The sequence below is a fragment of the Erpetoichthys calabaricus genome, chromosome 5 (genome assembly GCF_900747795.2).
Source record: "Erpetoichthys calabaricus chromosome 5, fErpCal1.3, whole genome shotgun sequence".
Taxonomy (NCBI): Eukaryota; Metazoa; Chordata; class Cladistia; order Polypteriformes; family Polypteridae; genus Erpetoichthys; species Erpetoichthys calabaricus.
This window is the reverse complement of record NC_041398.2, coordinates 47,940,430-47,956,335: the sequence shown is the minus strand read 5'-3', so window position 1 is coordinate 47,956,335 and position 15,906 is coordinate 47,940,430. Positions and strand designations below refer to the sequence as shown.

The 15,906-nt window shown below is 39.0% G+C and overlaps 1 protein-coding gene across 3 annotated transcripts in view; it reads left to right on the top strand.

Moving 5' to 3' along the window:
- Positions 1–15,906, top strand: part of adam19a (ADAM metallopeptidase domain 19a) — a 684,192-nt gene that overhangs the window by 663,240 nt on the left and 5,046 nt on the right. For all 3 annotated transcript variants that reach the window (XM_028801514.2, XM_028801513.2, XM_051928363.1), the window contains exons 21-22: positions 8,565–8,813; positions 9,866–10,047. In XM_028801514.2, the coding sequence (XP_028657347.1) occupies positions 8,565–8,813; positions 9,866–10,047 (431 nt within the window). The remainder of the gene's footprint in view (positions 1–8,564; positions 8,814–9,865; positions 10,048–15,906) is intronic.

Here is a 15,906-nt window from a genome sequence, read left to right as displayed (position 1 = left end):
ATTCAAACACAATACAGCTCAACGATACAAACACGAGCCCACCTAGATAAGATCAATGAATGCAGGCGCCTACAACGCGCGTCTGAAACTGCGGAATCAAAGCAGGCACGGGTTCAAAACGAACGAGCTCGACTGACGGATATACAAACACGAGCCCGGCTGGATAAAAATCAATGAACGCAGGCGCCTACAACGCGCGTCTGAAATGCCGCAAGCAAAGCGGGCACGGCTCCAAGACGAACAAGCTCGACTAATGTATTTCAGGATACCCAACGCCGGGGGTAGGCGAGCAAAGCGAGCAGGGGGCGGAGCCCCCCTTGTTTGATACTAACTAGCAACAAGGTTTTTTCAATTGTTCTTAAAATATGAAATTATGTTTTTGTTTTCCCCTTTTCCTCGGAACAACTAATTTGGCACAGTAGAATTGGTATCATATTCAAAGCAAAGTAAATGAAAACATGAAAAGTCACAAACACACTTTCAAATCAAACCCTATGACAGAGCTAAATGACCAAGAGCATCAAGGAAATTGGGTGATCCTTGCAGGTTATCACCCAGAGTTGCTGGTGGAAGGAGTACCAGGGACACCCGGAGTGCTTCCGGGTACCCATGCGGCACTTCTGCCACACCAGGAAGTGCCGCAGGAAGCTCGTCAGGAGGCACCTGGAGCAAGTCTGGGTGGACTTAGAAGGGGCCGACTCCCTCCATTCGTCAGTTGGAGTCGGGTGGAAGAGGACAAGGTTCGGAGGAGAGGAGCGGAGGCGGTGAAGAAAGGACAGGACTATAGAGAGGCCTGAACTAAGGGTGCTTGGTGCAGGGGCACTGGGTTGTGTGCGGGACTGTGTACACTTGTAGATATTGTAAATAAATGTGTGGTGAGTTCGACATTTGTGTCTGCCTGTCTGTGTCGAGGCTGATCTTCCACAACAGATATCCACTCTGCAGACAACAGCCATGTCACCTTGTACTTCTGACCACTATTGTGTAGAACAGTCTCTTTATATGACACATTACACACTTGGAATCTATATTAGAAAGACAGATCTGTTCCTTCAGCTCTCATTCAACTTAAGGTGCATAATGATCAAGTCCTTCTCCTGTTAGCCCCTGCACACTATTTCGGACTCCTGGGAGCTGAAGTCATCTTGCTAACACTTCCATGGTTTAATTCCAACAGTTTTATCCCAATAACAAGCTTTTTTTATTGAGCAAGGAGCCTTGATTTTAATGTTGTGGTTTCCTTCCTTGCTGGGTGGACTGTGGACACATGAAGTGCTTACAGACCACTGCCTTTTGCCCTGGTCATAAGCTTTCTGTACTCTGCTGCAATATCATTTCATAACCTCAGTACTGATCAGTGAGTGATTTAAAACAGTATAACAAGTTTTTACATTTATTTCATGGACATTATGTGGTCTTGTCTGTTTCGGAAGCTGGATGTCTGAGGCGGAACTCCATTAGCAGCGGTGTTATTTTATCTTTTTTTTTATCATCCTGAGGTATCCTGTATTTACTTAACCCGAGGGACTATACAGCATATATATAAGCATGACTGGTGGAAAAAAGTCTCAGAGAGAAACAGAAAAGACAGCTAAAGCTTCATCTAAGTCTAAACAGCTCTCAAGTTCAAGATACGGCCTGGCAGAGACTGACCTGGAACAGACAGGTGAAAGAATGAATCTCCCGGGACCTGACACTGCAGCATCGCCTCCAGCTGGGAGCGAAAGTGTGGGTGAGTCGGGCCAGGAGACCTCATCGATTCCAGAAGGTTCATTGAAACTACAAATGGCCTTATTTTCCATGCTGTCAACTACCTACTGCAAGCTAGCACCACCGACTGGCTGGGCTTGCTACTTAACCTGCAGAGTTCAGAAAAGACCAAAACGAGCAGAACAAGCCAAAGGTAACGATCTCCTCAGTGGTCACCGCAATAACTACCACACTCAGGGAGGACATAAATGAGATAAAGTAAAATATAAAGAATATCACAAATGACATAAGGAAAGATATAAATGGTATAATATAAGGAAAGATATAAAGGACATAAGCATGACAAATATGAAGCCGTTTCAGGATATTAAAAACTCTGAGAAACGTTCAAGTAATCGCTTTGAGACAACCTTTAAAGGTATGCTACAAAAAATTGAGGAAAAAATACAGGAAAATGCAAGTAGTTTTGAAAATAAATTTAAAGCACTTGATGCTCAGCTTGAAGACGTTAAACAAATGTTCACTTGTATTGAAATAGTTGAACAATTGGCTTCTGCTGCTGACGAAAAAGCAACAGCTACTCAAGTCTGGAGAAAGACTAACTGTGCTGGATGATGGATATAGAAGAAATTATTTCAGAATTGAAGGTCTCCCTGAAAACCGTGAAAGCCCAAACCCAGTGAAATTCATCATTGAACTATTCTCTCAAATAATTGGAGAGGACTTCAAATCAGACACCGGGATATCAGCAGCTTACCGCATACGTGGATCGAATGCCTCAAAACCTAGAGGCCTCATTGTACTTTTCAATGAATTACAATATAAAATGAATCTGATGTTGTATGTATATGTACAGGATATATATACATATTTACATATATATATTTACATATACGTGTGTGTGTGTATGCACACTTATGTATATGTATACATTTTTTTTGTTATTTCTTCTAAATGGGACTCTTTACCATCACATTCCTGGTTTATTGTATTAGGAATGTACTATCATACTTTTTCTGCATGTCAATGGGTACTGTTTAACATCATACCTTGGGTTTATTCTTTCGAGCCTATTCAAGATTATATTCTAGGTTTATAGTATTTGGACTGTATTGTCAATAGATATCTCTACTCTTTCCTTCTACACCGCTGCTTGGAGGCTTGTTTTGTTTAGGACGTGCTCTGTCTCTAGGCATGTCAGAGGACTGGGACTTTGTTAAGTGTGTTCTAGCCTCACTTGGGGAGGCAAAATGGGGGGGGGTCTGGAGGAGGAGAGAAAGAGCACACGTTATTTCTAATCTATCCTTTTCATCCCCACAATTGTAAGTGCTAACACAATAGGCTTCGTAGCCATTAATCCTGGCAATTATGGTTAAAGCTATCATATGCAATAATGTACAACCTTAATTTATGATTATAAAATGATAACAGAAGTTCAGAAGCAATATCTCAATGACCAAACATTGAACTTTGTGAGCTGGAATGTCAAAGGTCTTAATCATGAATTAAAGTGAAAAAAAGTATTCTCTCACCTAACAGGTCTAAACACCAAGATAGTATTTTTACAGAAGACTCACTTAATCAGCAAGGATCAGTTTCAGTTGCAAAGAGACTGGACTGGCCAAATATTCCACTCCAGTTATACAAAGAAAACTAGAGGCGTGGGAATCTTAATTCATAGAACAATTTCATTTGCAGTATCAGATGTAGTATCTGATTCTGAAGGGCGATATGTCATGGTGAAGGGTAACTTATTTAATTGTAAAGTGATTTTGATAAATATCTACGTGGATGATAGACTTTATCCAAAATATATTTGTACTGATTCCTAACTTGATCATTCACAAAGTTATAATGGCTGGAGACTTTAATTGTGTTTTAAATCCAGACCTGAATAGGTCTTCAGCTACAAGGGCGACAACATCTAACATTGCAAAAATAATCACAGTTTTTAATTGATCATAACTTTTTGGACCCATGGGAATTTCTAAATCCATACTTAAGAGTATATTCCTTCTTCTCACCAGTACATCATTGTTACTCAAGAATTGATTATTTCTTTATAAATAACAACTTCTTGCCCACGAACAAATCTTGCAAATACAATGTTATTTTTGTCTCAGACCATGCTCCTCTGATCATGGAGCTCACATCACTATGACCCAAATATTCATCTCGCAGCTGGTGTCTTAACCCCATGTTATTAGCTGACGAGAACTGTACAGAATTCATATCCAAGCAAATTGATTTTTTTGTTTTTGAGACAAATGCATCCTCAGAGGTTTCTGCAGGAATATTCTGGGAAACTCTGAAGGCATTTTTAAGAGGACAAATTATCTCATATCTCTCCCACAGAAATAAATCAGAAACCAAGAAGGTCTCAGAATAACAAGTAAATTTACCAGAATAGATCAAGAACATACCTGGGGCCTCATGCATAATGCCGTGCGTAGAATTCGCACTATAACATGACGTAAGCACAAAAGCCGAAATGTGCTTACGCACAGAAAAATCCAGATGCAGGAATCTGTGCGTACACAAACTTCCACGCTCTTCCGCTACATAAATCCCGATCAGTGTGAAAAGTAACGCTCGTGCACGCGCCTGCTGTCCCTCCCCAACTTCTTCCAGAATTACACCTCTTTGAATATGCAAAGCAATATAAATAGCCCTTAAGCTCAGCCTTCTGTGAAAAGACAATGGAAAAAGCACGGGGGAAAATATAAGAATTTCAGCGAATACCAAGTGGAGGCAAGGAAAAACGTACTATTTGTTGGTTTAAACAGTGGTATAAACAAGAAAAGGAAGTTGATCGAGTGACAGAGTGTCGGAGAAACTCGAAAGCTCATGTTGACAAAGTCGCACAATACCCGAAATAAAAAAGAAGTTGTCACATATCCAAGTCGCCATGAAAAGGCGAGTTGTAGCCCACCGTCTGAGTGTCATATGAAAGCTTATTAGGGTACAGAGGAAAAAAAAATAGGCACACGGTGGGGAAAAAAGCAGGAAATGTCAACTTTAATCTCAAAATTTCCACTTTAATCACGTAGTTTCTTTTGTCATTAAAGTAGAACATCATAAACTTCATCTTAAAATCGATTAATTTACTAGTTTCTCAAATCCCATCGTAACTAAAGTAGCACGTTAAATGCTTTGTTTTGTATTTGATCTTCTTTGTGCTCTGTGTGTGAATCACTACATGGTTCTTAAACGGGCTTTCTCTTCCTCCGACAGGACACAGAATCCATTACATTCGTGATATTACAGCTCTCTGAATAATTAAAATACTGAGATGTATACGTGATATCTTTTTCATGATGATAGGAATGAAAGCATGTTATTAAACATGGAAACACGGTGGCGCAGTGATTGTGCGTGACCTTCGATGAAATTATTGCAGCAGTACTGTCTCTTTCAAACGTACTAACCTAATTCCTGTCCTTACGTTTCTTTCTCTAAATACCCAATCGGCACACAATCATCTCTGTAATAGACATTAAGCCATCTGTAAGCTTACAACGATGATTCTTCAAAACTTCTAAGGAACATTGAAATATCTTCATAGTACGTGTTTAATTATTCTATCCATCTATCCTTCCAGTGTCGCGCCAGCCCACCAAGCATACAGCACGAGGTAGGATCAATCTGTGAACTAGCTAGCGCTGAGCACTGTGTCCTCACATGTTTAATTAATCATATTTTGCTGCATTTCATCTTAAAAATTATATCGTCATCATATTAAATACGCGCTTTATAAAGTGGCTCAGGTTGTGCAATATTATGACTGAAGTGCAAGTTTACAGTGAGGTAATTGTAATTATAAGTACAAACAGTTCTACAAGGAGTACTTGATGGACTGATTGACTGTGTTTAAAGTTCTTGGGATGAAACTGTTTCTGAACCGCGAGGTCCGTACAGGAAAGTCTCTGAAGCATTTTGCCGTGGCTGAGGCAGCGTGTGCTTGATGCTGCATCCCGATAATTCTCTTTCCAATCAGCTGCTGCTGTGATTCCCCACTCAGATACAGTGATATAAATACTCCGAGTGGTGCAGTGAGAGTACAGTGAACCCTCGTTTATCACGGTTAATCCGTTCCAGACTCTACCGCGATAAATGAATTTTCATGAAGTAGGATTCTTTATTTATAAATCGAATATTTTCGCAGTTAGTGTATAGAAAACCTGTTTACGACCTTCTAAATACATTTTTTAACATTATTAGAGCCCTCTAGGCATGAAATAACACCCTTTAGTCACCATTACACTCGTATTACCCAATATATTAAACAAAATAAGAGAAAATAAGACATATTAGGAGTTACAAATATCATATTATTATTATTGTACTGTACATTTAATTACACACACACACACAGTTCTTACACACAACCACTAACCTATGAAGGCACGAGCTCAGTAGGAGAGTTTTCAGGTTGTAAGCTGGAGCGCTGATCGCACCCTCAGAGGACACAGACGCCCCTGGGAAAACCCCTGAAACAGCTGACAGTCTACCTTCACATTGCTCCTTACCCTTCTTACTTGCACTATAACGCGCGATAAACCTCTCACGCGGTACTCCGCTTACTAAAAAGTATTGTGCAGCGCCTCTCAGCTTTGGAATTGGCTGTTTTGTTTCTCTCTCTCTTTCTCTCAAACATTCTCTGCTCCTGGCGGAACTGTCATCTCTGACTTGTCATGGAGCACGTTTAAACTTTTGAAAAGGGACAAATGTTTGTTTGCAGTCCTTTGAATAAAGTTCTTTTTTTTCTACAACCTCCTGTGTCTCTGTGCAAATCTGTGACCCAAGCGTGACAACGTGGTGCAGTATCTTCAGCAGGTGCGTCGTTGTCTTCTTCCGCTTAAGGAGTACTAGGAGTAGGCAGTGGGTGTCTGGGTGCGTGGCTGAAGAACATCTTGATAGGCAGTTGCTAGCGCTGTCTTTTCATATGCGTGAGGAGGCTTTTGTATGGTATTGCCATCTTTGATCATATCCAAGAGTTTCACCTTCTCCTGGATGGTAAGCATCTTCCTCCAGCGCTTAGTTTCATTGTCAGAAGGCTTAGAAAAAGCAGCACGTTTAGGAGCCATCGTGGGGCTTAGATAAAAGTTCTCAGAAAGCGCATGCATAGTGACGTAAGTGTGTATGAGAAAAAATCACGATAGAGTGAAGCCGCGAAAGTTGAAGCGTGATATAGCGAGGGATCACTGTAATATGGAAAAAGATGATCCGCTGTGGCAACCCTTAACAGGAGCAGCTGAAAGAAGAAAAAGAATGTGCAGTAAGAGTAACAACGCTAAAGCAGTTATGGTATTTGGAATACTATGGCTATTCCCTGGACCATTATATTGTTACAGGTTAATTACAATCAGATGCATTACACTAATAAACAATATGCGGTTAATTTCAGTGTATTTATAAAGCCGCGTCGATCTGAAAAAGAAAGATAAATCACACAGGAACAGTAGCACTGCTTTGACGCTGGGTGCCGCCAGTCTGCAAAACCGAGTGGAGAACTTGCGTATAACAAGGTATGAAATACCGTGGAAATGTGTGTGGCTTTACGCCAAGATTTGGTTTTATACATCGCGATTTGAACGCGGAAACAGGCTTACGCAACATTTCTGTGTGTACGCACCGTTTATATATGAGGCCCCAGGTCTCCAAATGAGGCACTTTTTAGGAAAAGACAGGCTTTGCAATTAGAATTCAACCTTTTGATAACAAAAGAAACAGAACAACTCATTTTTAAATCGCAATATCATTACTATGAACACAGAGAGAAGGCTGATAAGATCTTAGCTCAACAAATCCACTAGCAGGAAGTTTGCAATGGAATATCAGTAATCACCAACACAGACGGAGTGGTCATAAAAATATATAGAGACTACTATAAGTCCTTATATTCTACTCAATTTAAAGAATACAAGACACAATCAAATGCGTTTTTAGATACATTACGGATACTACAGCTAGATACTCTCAGTGCAGAGGAACTGGATAAACCTCTGACACTATCAGAATTACTAGACACTATAAACCAGGTCCTGATGGCTACCCTGCTGAATTTTATAAAAAATTTTCAGTCAAATTTATTTCATAAACATCCCCCTCCCCTGCAAAAAGATGTTTGATTTACAGGCTTTCAGAGGGTAAATGGGATAAATTAGGGGGTGCCAGGACCCCAGGGATTCTTGTATTTCACACTTTCCACAATAATCTCGGTTTCCTTGTTGTATGTATTGATTTATCGAAAACAACATGAAGTATGACACATCAGACAAAAATCTGCTAGGCTGAATCACTGATGTGTCTATATAATAATTACATATTTACAGGTTTTTGGTCTATTAAAAAGTGTCTTCTGTTCTCAGGCCAGCACCTAACACTGACCTTAGAGCCTTGTAATAATAAAATAATAAGCAGGACTGCTGCAAATGATTTACATATGCCACATTAAAGTACTGGCAATATATTTTAAAATTGTTGTATGGCACTTTTATTCAGACAAACCATCTACATTTTTGTATATTAAAGTATGTTTTTGTGGTCAGAAATAGCAGGAATTATCTGATGTTGCTATTGAGTGGCAGAACAAACAGTGGCCGATCATCCTATGTTTGTCCCTCTTTTCCATACCAGGCACCATGAAGATCCCCAAGAAATTTGTACAGATGTCTTGGTATACTGCAGTATTTTTATAGTTGGGTGGGCAGCTAAGGAGATTAGAGACCTCTGTATGAGAAATAAGGAGAGCATAAAAGAAACCAATGCTCAGAACTGCTAGAAGTCAATGAACATTGTCCATAGTTCTAAAATTTGAAGATTTCTAACTCTTTACTATTCTCACTGTATAGCCTTTGAAAACTGGTCAAGAGATCTTGCCTCTGAGACCTGGGCCTACAGTAAATGGACCACATCCTGTGAATGTTGTACGCCCACTTCGACCCGCGCCTACACCTGACATCCAGCGGAATGTGAAGATGCCTAGGCCAGTCATGCCAGCTGGAAAACCTCCTCCTACCCCAACAAAATTCACAAGCACCACAGAAAAACTGATCCCTCCAAAGAAACCTCTGCCAGTAAATCCTACAAGGACACCTTTGGTAAGAAATCTAATTAATTAATGAATTAATAATGATAATAAATACCATATGTTAAAATATGCTTACTTATTTGCGTATCTCTTGAACAAGAAGCACGTTGTAAATAAAATGCTTAAATATGTGCTGAGTGTAATACTGGAATAGACTTTAACTCCACTCACCATTCCTCTCCAGGAATTATTTAAAATATTGATAAACTGTTTGAGCTCAGTAACCTGACGATGTTCACTACCATGTCCTAGTCCTATACTGTACTGCAACAGAGTGGGTAGTGATAACTTTTTGTAGATTTGGTGTTCTGGGTTTAAATCCCATGCCTGTTTGCTATCAGTAAGCAGTATGCACATAGCTCCATGTCTGTGTGGGATTTGCTCCAAGTACTCTCATTTTCCTTTCACAATTCTGAAGATGTAAGCATTATGGCAAATGGCAATTCCAAATTGGCCTTGTGTGGGTTGCCCATGACGGGAGTCTTGAAGTGGACTGCTGCCCTATACAAGGCCAACTCCTAGCTTGTGCCCATGTGCAGCCATGACAGATTAAGCTGGATTAGGTAGGTTTGAAAATGTTATGTTATTTAAATGACACTTTTATCTAAGGCGGTGTACAAGGTACCAGGTTATGTAACTTGCTTATTGTCACAGTGGCAGTATGGAACTGAACCAGTAGTCTTCTGATCCAAAAATAAATGTTTTAGCCTCCACACCATTGCCTATATACTATATTTATGCTACTTAGCTTTGGAAATATTCAATTAGATCTCATCACAAATTCTTCAGAAGATTAATTTTTAACCTTGTCTAAAACATTAATGCAGTTTTACAATATGGCATACGACTTAATGAATCTTAAGAGAAACCCCAGCCCTAATGGAGCAATTCACCAAGAGATTATTCACCTATTTCATATTTAAAAAAACAAACAAACTGTTTTTCTGTCCAAGCAGCAGGAAACAAACAGAGGCTGTAAATCATGTGCTTAAAAAAGTACTACAAGTACTATAGTACTATCTATAAGTGCTGATATCCTTATCTTTAATTCATTCCTTACAGTTAGCAGCTGACTTGTCCCCTAAGCAGTCATCCTGTCCTCCTCAGAGACCTCTACCACTAAACCCATCTCCTGCCAGAGGTGGGCCTCCAAAGAGAGACGAAGGGCTTTTAGTGATGATGCCACCAGCAAATCACAAACCAGTAGGAAAGGCAGTCGTCATTCCTCCGGCAAAACCACTGAAGTGAGTATGAGAATGCTGTCAGACATAAAATGGCTTGTCTGTATTGATTCTAAATTTTATATATATATATATATATATATATATATATATATATATATATATATATATATATATAAGCAGTGTTTAAAAACATGCAAGTTAAAAGTACTAAATTGGAGAGGTAAATACACTACAAAAATAAAATTTAAAATGTATACTACACATTGCTTTAACAAAAAAGCAGTAAGTGTTTCTTTTTTTGCCCTGAAAGATTGGTGTAATTTTCCCACTTCATTAAGTGAAAACAAGGTGGGATTTTTACGTAATGGATGCGACTCTCATAATCTTGCTCTGAAATTCAAGCCCTGAAGAGTTCTGCTACTGAAAAACATACGTGGATGATTGATTCATCAAGGCCACAGTATCAGTCTTATCCCAGGAACACAAAGGGTATTAAACTTGTATCTGTTATGGGAAGAAATGAATTATGTAGAAAGTAGAACGTGACATTTATCTCAACCTGATAAACTTATATATAATATACTTGAAGGGCACTGGAAGTAATGCAAATGCCAAAGGGAACGTCTAAGCAGGATAATAGTGATCAAACAGATGTATCAAACAATAAACAGTGGGGCAAAGCAAAGGTGTCTGTAACAAGCATTGATAAGATAAAATCAGTAAAATAAAAGGGAAGCAAAGAAGTTTAGTTCTGATTTTAGGTAGGGGATTACAGACTCACACACACAAAAAAAAGCCTTCAGCAGCTTTTGCCGACTGGCTTCAGAGAGAGATTGATCTTGTTTGTGTTGTATCAGAGTATTTGAATTTAAGATAACACTTGCAAAGTGCATAAGTCAAATTAGGAGTGTGCAAAATGTATTGTCTACGATAATATCTTAATTGTTGTTTTAACGATGTGCAAGTTAAAATTGAGAATGTCACCCACTTTGCAAAAAACAATCAAACACGCCTTGACAGTCCACACATTCACTGTCTCATGTAACCTAACAGGATAGACCACCGCGTGAGTGTACGCAGTCCGCACATAACAACTGAAGCTAGCTGCCTAAAACTGAGCCTCTCAATCTATGTTGTTAGATTTAATTGCAAGATGTGGATCATCCTCACTCATGTGGAGACGGTTTGGCTTTGAAAAGACTGATGTTGCTTAAAAGACATCAATCTAGACAGCTCAAGAACTAACATATTTCACCATCTGCAAAGTGAAATAGATCTGGTATGGAGCCTTGTATGTGTCAGGCAAAAAAAAAAGTTCAAACGAATTATTAATCCGTTCAAACAAATTACGTAATTTGTTCAAACAGATTAGTTTTATTTCCGTAAGAAGCATATGCCAATCGGGTACATTTTATTTCACAAGCCGTCTTGGTTTAGGGGTCCTTGATTCCAAAACACATTTTTTTTTTCTTTCATTATTCTAAACACTTCCACAGACCCCCGCCTCCTTGTCCAGCTCCATCCCACCCCTATGGCTGTGGAGCAGGTGGGAGCAAAAATTTAAAAAAAATGCTTTAGTAGCTATTTAAAAAAACACAGGCATTCAGTGAAGGTGAGTCTCGGCACAGTACCACTGACAAAGGGATCAAGAGCTACTTGATGATACCTGAGGTGAACAGTGATGTAAATCCACTTGAGTGATGGAAAACATAAGAAGTACATTTAAATAAATTTGGGAAAAAGTACCTGTGCATCCCTGCCTCAAGGAGCCCTTCTGAGAGGGCTTTCAGCTCTGGAGAAAAAGTAACATGTAGCTGTGCTGCTCTGGAGCCAAATGCTACGGACGGACTGCTGTTTCTGTCAAACAACCTGAAACTGTTTTTTTTTTCCTGTACTGTACAGTGTTTGACAGAACTTCCGATTTTTACACTATAGTACAGTATGTTCGAGTCTTGTTCTTGCTTGTATGCTGCACAATTTACTTTTCAGCAAAGCAGTTTAGGTTTATCCAGACTGCTATCTTCATGTCCTGTATTTCAATTATAATTAGTATTTAATTCCCTTTAGATTCATGTCTTATTTACATTCAGGATAACTGTCTGTTTAAAATGTTCTCATTATAATAGTTGGTCTTTTCTGTAAATCCTGTAGGCCACTTTGAAATGGTTTATTCCTTCTTGCCATCACTTTAACAGGTGATGTTAATGTTTTTGTGTTATTTTACTTCAGTTTTAGGTAAATAAATGAGACCCGTTTTCCTTAACTGTTGTTTCCATTAATCTCATTAGTAAGCTAAAATTAATATCCTAATAACAAGACCAAGCTATATCAAAAAGACTTTTACAAACAGGTTTTTAAAGGATGCAAAATTTCATCTAATTATTGGTATCATCAAAGTCCCAGAAAATTTTGAAATATAATTTTTTTTCCAGGGCAGCACGGTGGCTCAGTGTTAGCGCTACGCTGCTGCCTCACAGTAAGGAGACCCAGGTTCGCTTCCCGGGTCCTCCCTGCGTGGAGTTTGTATGTTTTCCCCGTGTCTGCGTGGGTTTCCTCTCACAGTCCAAAGACATACAGGTTAGGTGCATTGCCGATCCTAAATTGTCCCTAGTGTGTGCTTGGTGTGTGTGTGTGTGTGCCCATGTGGTGGGCTGGCGCCCTGCCTGGGGTTTGTTTCCTGCCTTGCGCCCTGTGTTGGCTGGGATTGGCTCCAGCAGGCCCCCGTGACCCTGTAGTTAGGATATAGTGGGTTGAGTAATGACTGACTGACTGAATTTTTTTTCCAATATCACACACCCCTACTTCATATTAAGTGCTTTCTTTACTGTGACTTTGTAAAAACCAAAATATAAATTTAGAAGTTTACAATAGACAAAGAATGTGGCATATGCCATTTTTGAGAATAAAGAAGCAAACAAACATCAGACTTATGGCAGAAATTCCTATACATGTTGAAAAAAAGAAAAATAGATAAGTAAAACTGTATAACATATTGTAATTGTCTCCTGTATCTATTCCCTCCTCCACATCCAGTTGAGACTACTGAGACACTTAAAATTTAAATCCATAATTAGAAAAGATTTGAGTGGCATTAGGTCATTCAGACGTTTTTCTTATTATGAGTGACAGATTGACACATTTTCACCTGTAAGATATATTTTAGCTTCAGTCAAATAAAAAGGGAATAATAACTGCAATATAGTGCAGAACTGAATTGTAATAAATAATGTTTGAAACCATTCCAAAATATATATATTAACCTATTATGCCCCAAACATTGCGATGATCATATTGTGTTGTCCTTGGCAGTTATCACCCTTAGTAGATGTAACATCAAGGAGGCTTACACAGTATGTTTGTCTTATGAGTATTATATTAATCTTCACATCTGTACATATGCATGCAGAGGGTAGGCTTTTAGTAGGCCTTATGTCTGTGTGTGCCCCTAAGACTGAGACTTGAGTACTGACGTCATCTTTGTGAGTGGAAGTCGGAGTGCTGAGTATTTTTGTTTTACTGTTTTATGACAGACAAATATAATACAACTTTTGCTAGTTTTTAAGTTGCCACTAAGCAGCTGTGCTGGCATTTTTTAAGCTCTCTTTAGAAGTCCTCCCCAACCCCCCCACAAGGGAGCAAAAGTAGCTGAGTGTTTGGAAAAGTCTCTTATATTTAAAATGGTAGCATCTGTGAGGTGCAGCACAGAGCAGAAAAAGGCAGGAACAGTTGCAAAAACCTTTAAATCTGTAAATACATAACAAATTATTAAAGCTAACAGCGATTCCTTAGTGGAAAGAAGTTAAGCTATATAAAGTATAATTAGCACTCACAGAGAGCAAGGGTATATGTGTTCAAAAGGGTACAGGCTGACTTGAAACTGATAAAAACAGGGATTCTGTGGTAGGTAGACTGACATCTAGTGAGGAAGCACGGATAAGAAGCAGGCCGGGGCAGAAATAGACAAGTGAATAAGTAACTAGTAGCAGATATTCCATAAGCAAATTTTCTTAAGAAGGAAGTAATGTGTAACAAGTTTTACTTGATAGAACAATTCTTAGCACTATTAAGAGCACAGCAGCGCAAGAGTTCATTAAAATGAAGGAGCATAAATTGTGTCGGTATAGAACTTGAAAGTAAGGTAGATAAGTAATAAGATGGTGCAAAGTTGGGAAAACAGACGGGGAAAAGTGGAGTTTAATAATGTCAAAGAAAGACACACAGGCAGTTGAAGAGGTATTACTGGAGTGTCATTCTTTAATCTAATATTAATTTTAATAATTTAAGTTAAATCATTTAAAATGAATAAAAACAGGTTGAGCAGTCAACAATATGTCAAACCATTTTCAGGACCTTGTGGAACTGTATGTTGGCTCTAAAAACTATGAGGTGGTAGGCAGGCATGAGGAGCTCCAATGGGCCACCTCAAAACCAGGCCCCAGAAAGAGAGCGGTTGTAACAATGAGGGACTCAGTCATTAGAGGAACTGAAAGGCAGCTTTGCACCAGAGACAGAGTCTCGCACAGTGTGTTGCCTTCCACGTGCATAGGTGGGAGACCTCTCTGGAAGGGTGGACAGACTCTTGGCTATTGTGATGGTAGATCCAGTTGTCTTTGTCCAAGTTGGAACAAATGACATACATACGTGTAGTCTGTCAGTTCTACAATCCAAATTTAAAGAGTTAGGTGCTAGGCTGAGGAGGAGAATTGACATGGTTGTCTTCTCTGAAGTTCTATCTGAGCCACATGCTAGTCCAGTCAGAAGGCTTAACGTGACTCAGATCTTAGTATAGGATAAAAGGGTATAGGTTTATGGGGCATTGGGACACTTATTGGAACAAATGGGACCTGTTCTGCCATCATGGGTTACATTTCAACTTGAGGGGAACCAATGTGTTGGGAAGGAGTATGAGTAGGTTAATTGAGGATTGTTTAAACTAGGAGTGAGGGGACAGGGAGTGTAGGATTGGCCAGGTTTTCAACCATACATGAAGGGATGAACAGTAGTGTAAAAACAAACATAAACAGTAATGCAAATTTTAACCCAAAGTTTAAGTCTCAATTAAAATAAGTTAACACGTTAAAGATTGCATGACTTAATGCTAAAATTACACTGGTCTACAAAAAAATATTTTTTGTTTGTTTCTGGGTACTTCAAAGCATCTCTTTATTAAGTTTTTTACACTGATTTCATATATGAAATTGGAATTAAGCTAGCACGTCAGGTTTTTGAAATACACATCATTGGAGTTTTGACACTTTTGAATATCAATATAAATATCAACACGATATCTGGAGTTTGGACTATGTCCCACGAAAACTGTTTTATATGTTTATTCTGAAAACAAACCAGAAGACGATACCAGAGACACGTTACAGCATATTTATGTCAATTTACCTCAATATAAAAGTGAGGTCAGTGTGCCCAAAAATGTTGGAGGCACTCGCTTTTGCGCTTGTACTGCACATCCGTCTCTCTTTGCAAGAACCCATCATACTCGGAGTGAATTTTTCCCGATATCAGTTTTCCATCACCTTTATATCTTGATGAGATCTTTCCCCATGCTCATCTCTGACATCACTTAGATTTGGTCGAAAAAAGTCGAGATGAGAATGTAAAAAATGCGTCTTCAGTGACATTCTGGCTCTCGTAAACTAATATACTTTCAGCATATTCTCCACAAGCTCAGTATAATTCTCTGCTCTGTGACTGTCAAGAAAATTCTGGACAACCAGCACGAATGAGGGTGCTGATTCAGTTGTCTGTTTCCTTTTGAAATCATCATCAAGCATCAGTTCACGTATTTCAGGGCCAACAAAAACACCTTCCTTAATTTTGGCTTCACTTTTCTCGAGACCAAACTTATTTCTTAAATGCTGAAACGCATCGCCTTTACTGTCCAGTCACCCTAGTTGTCCAAGA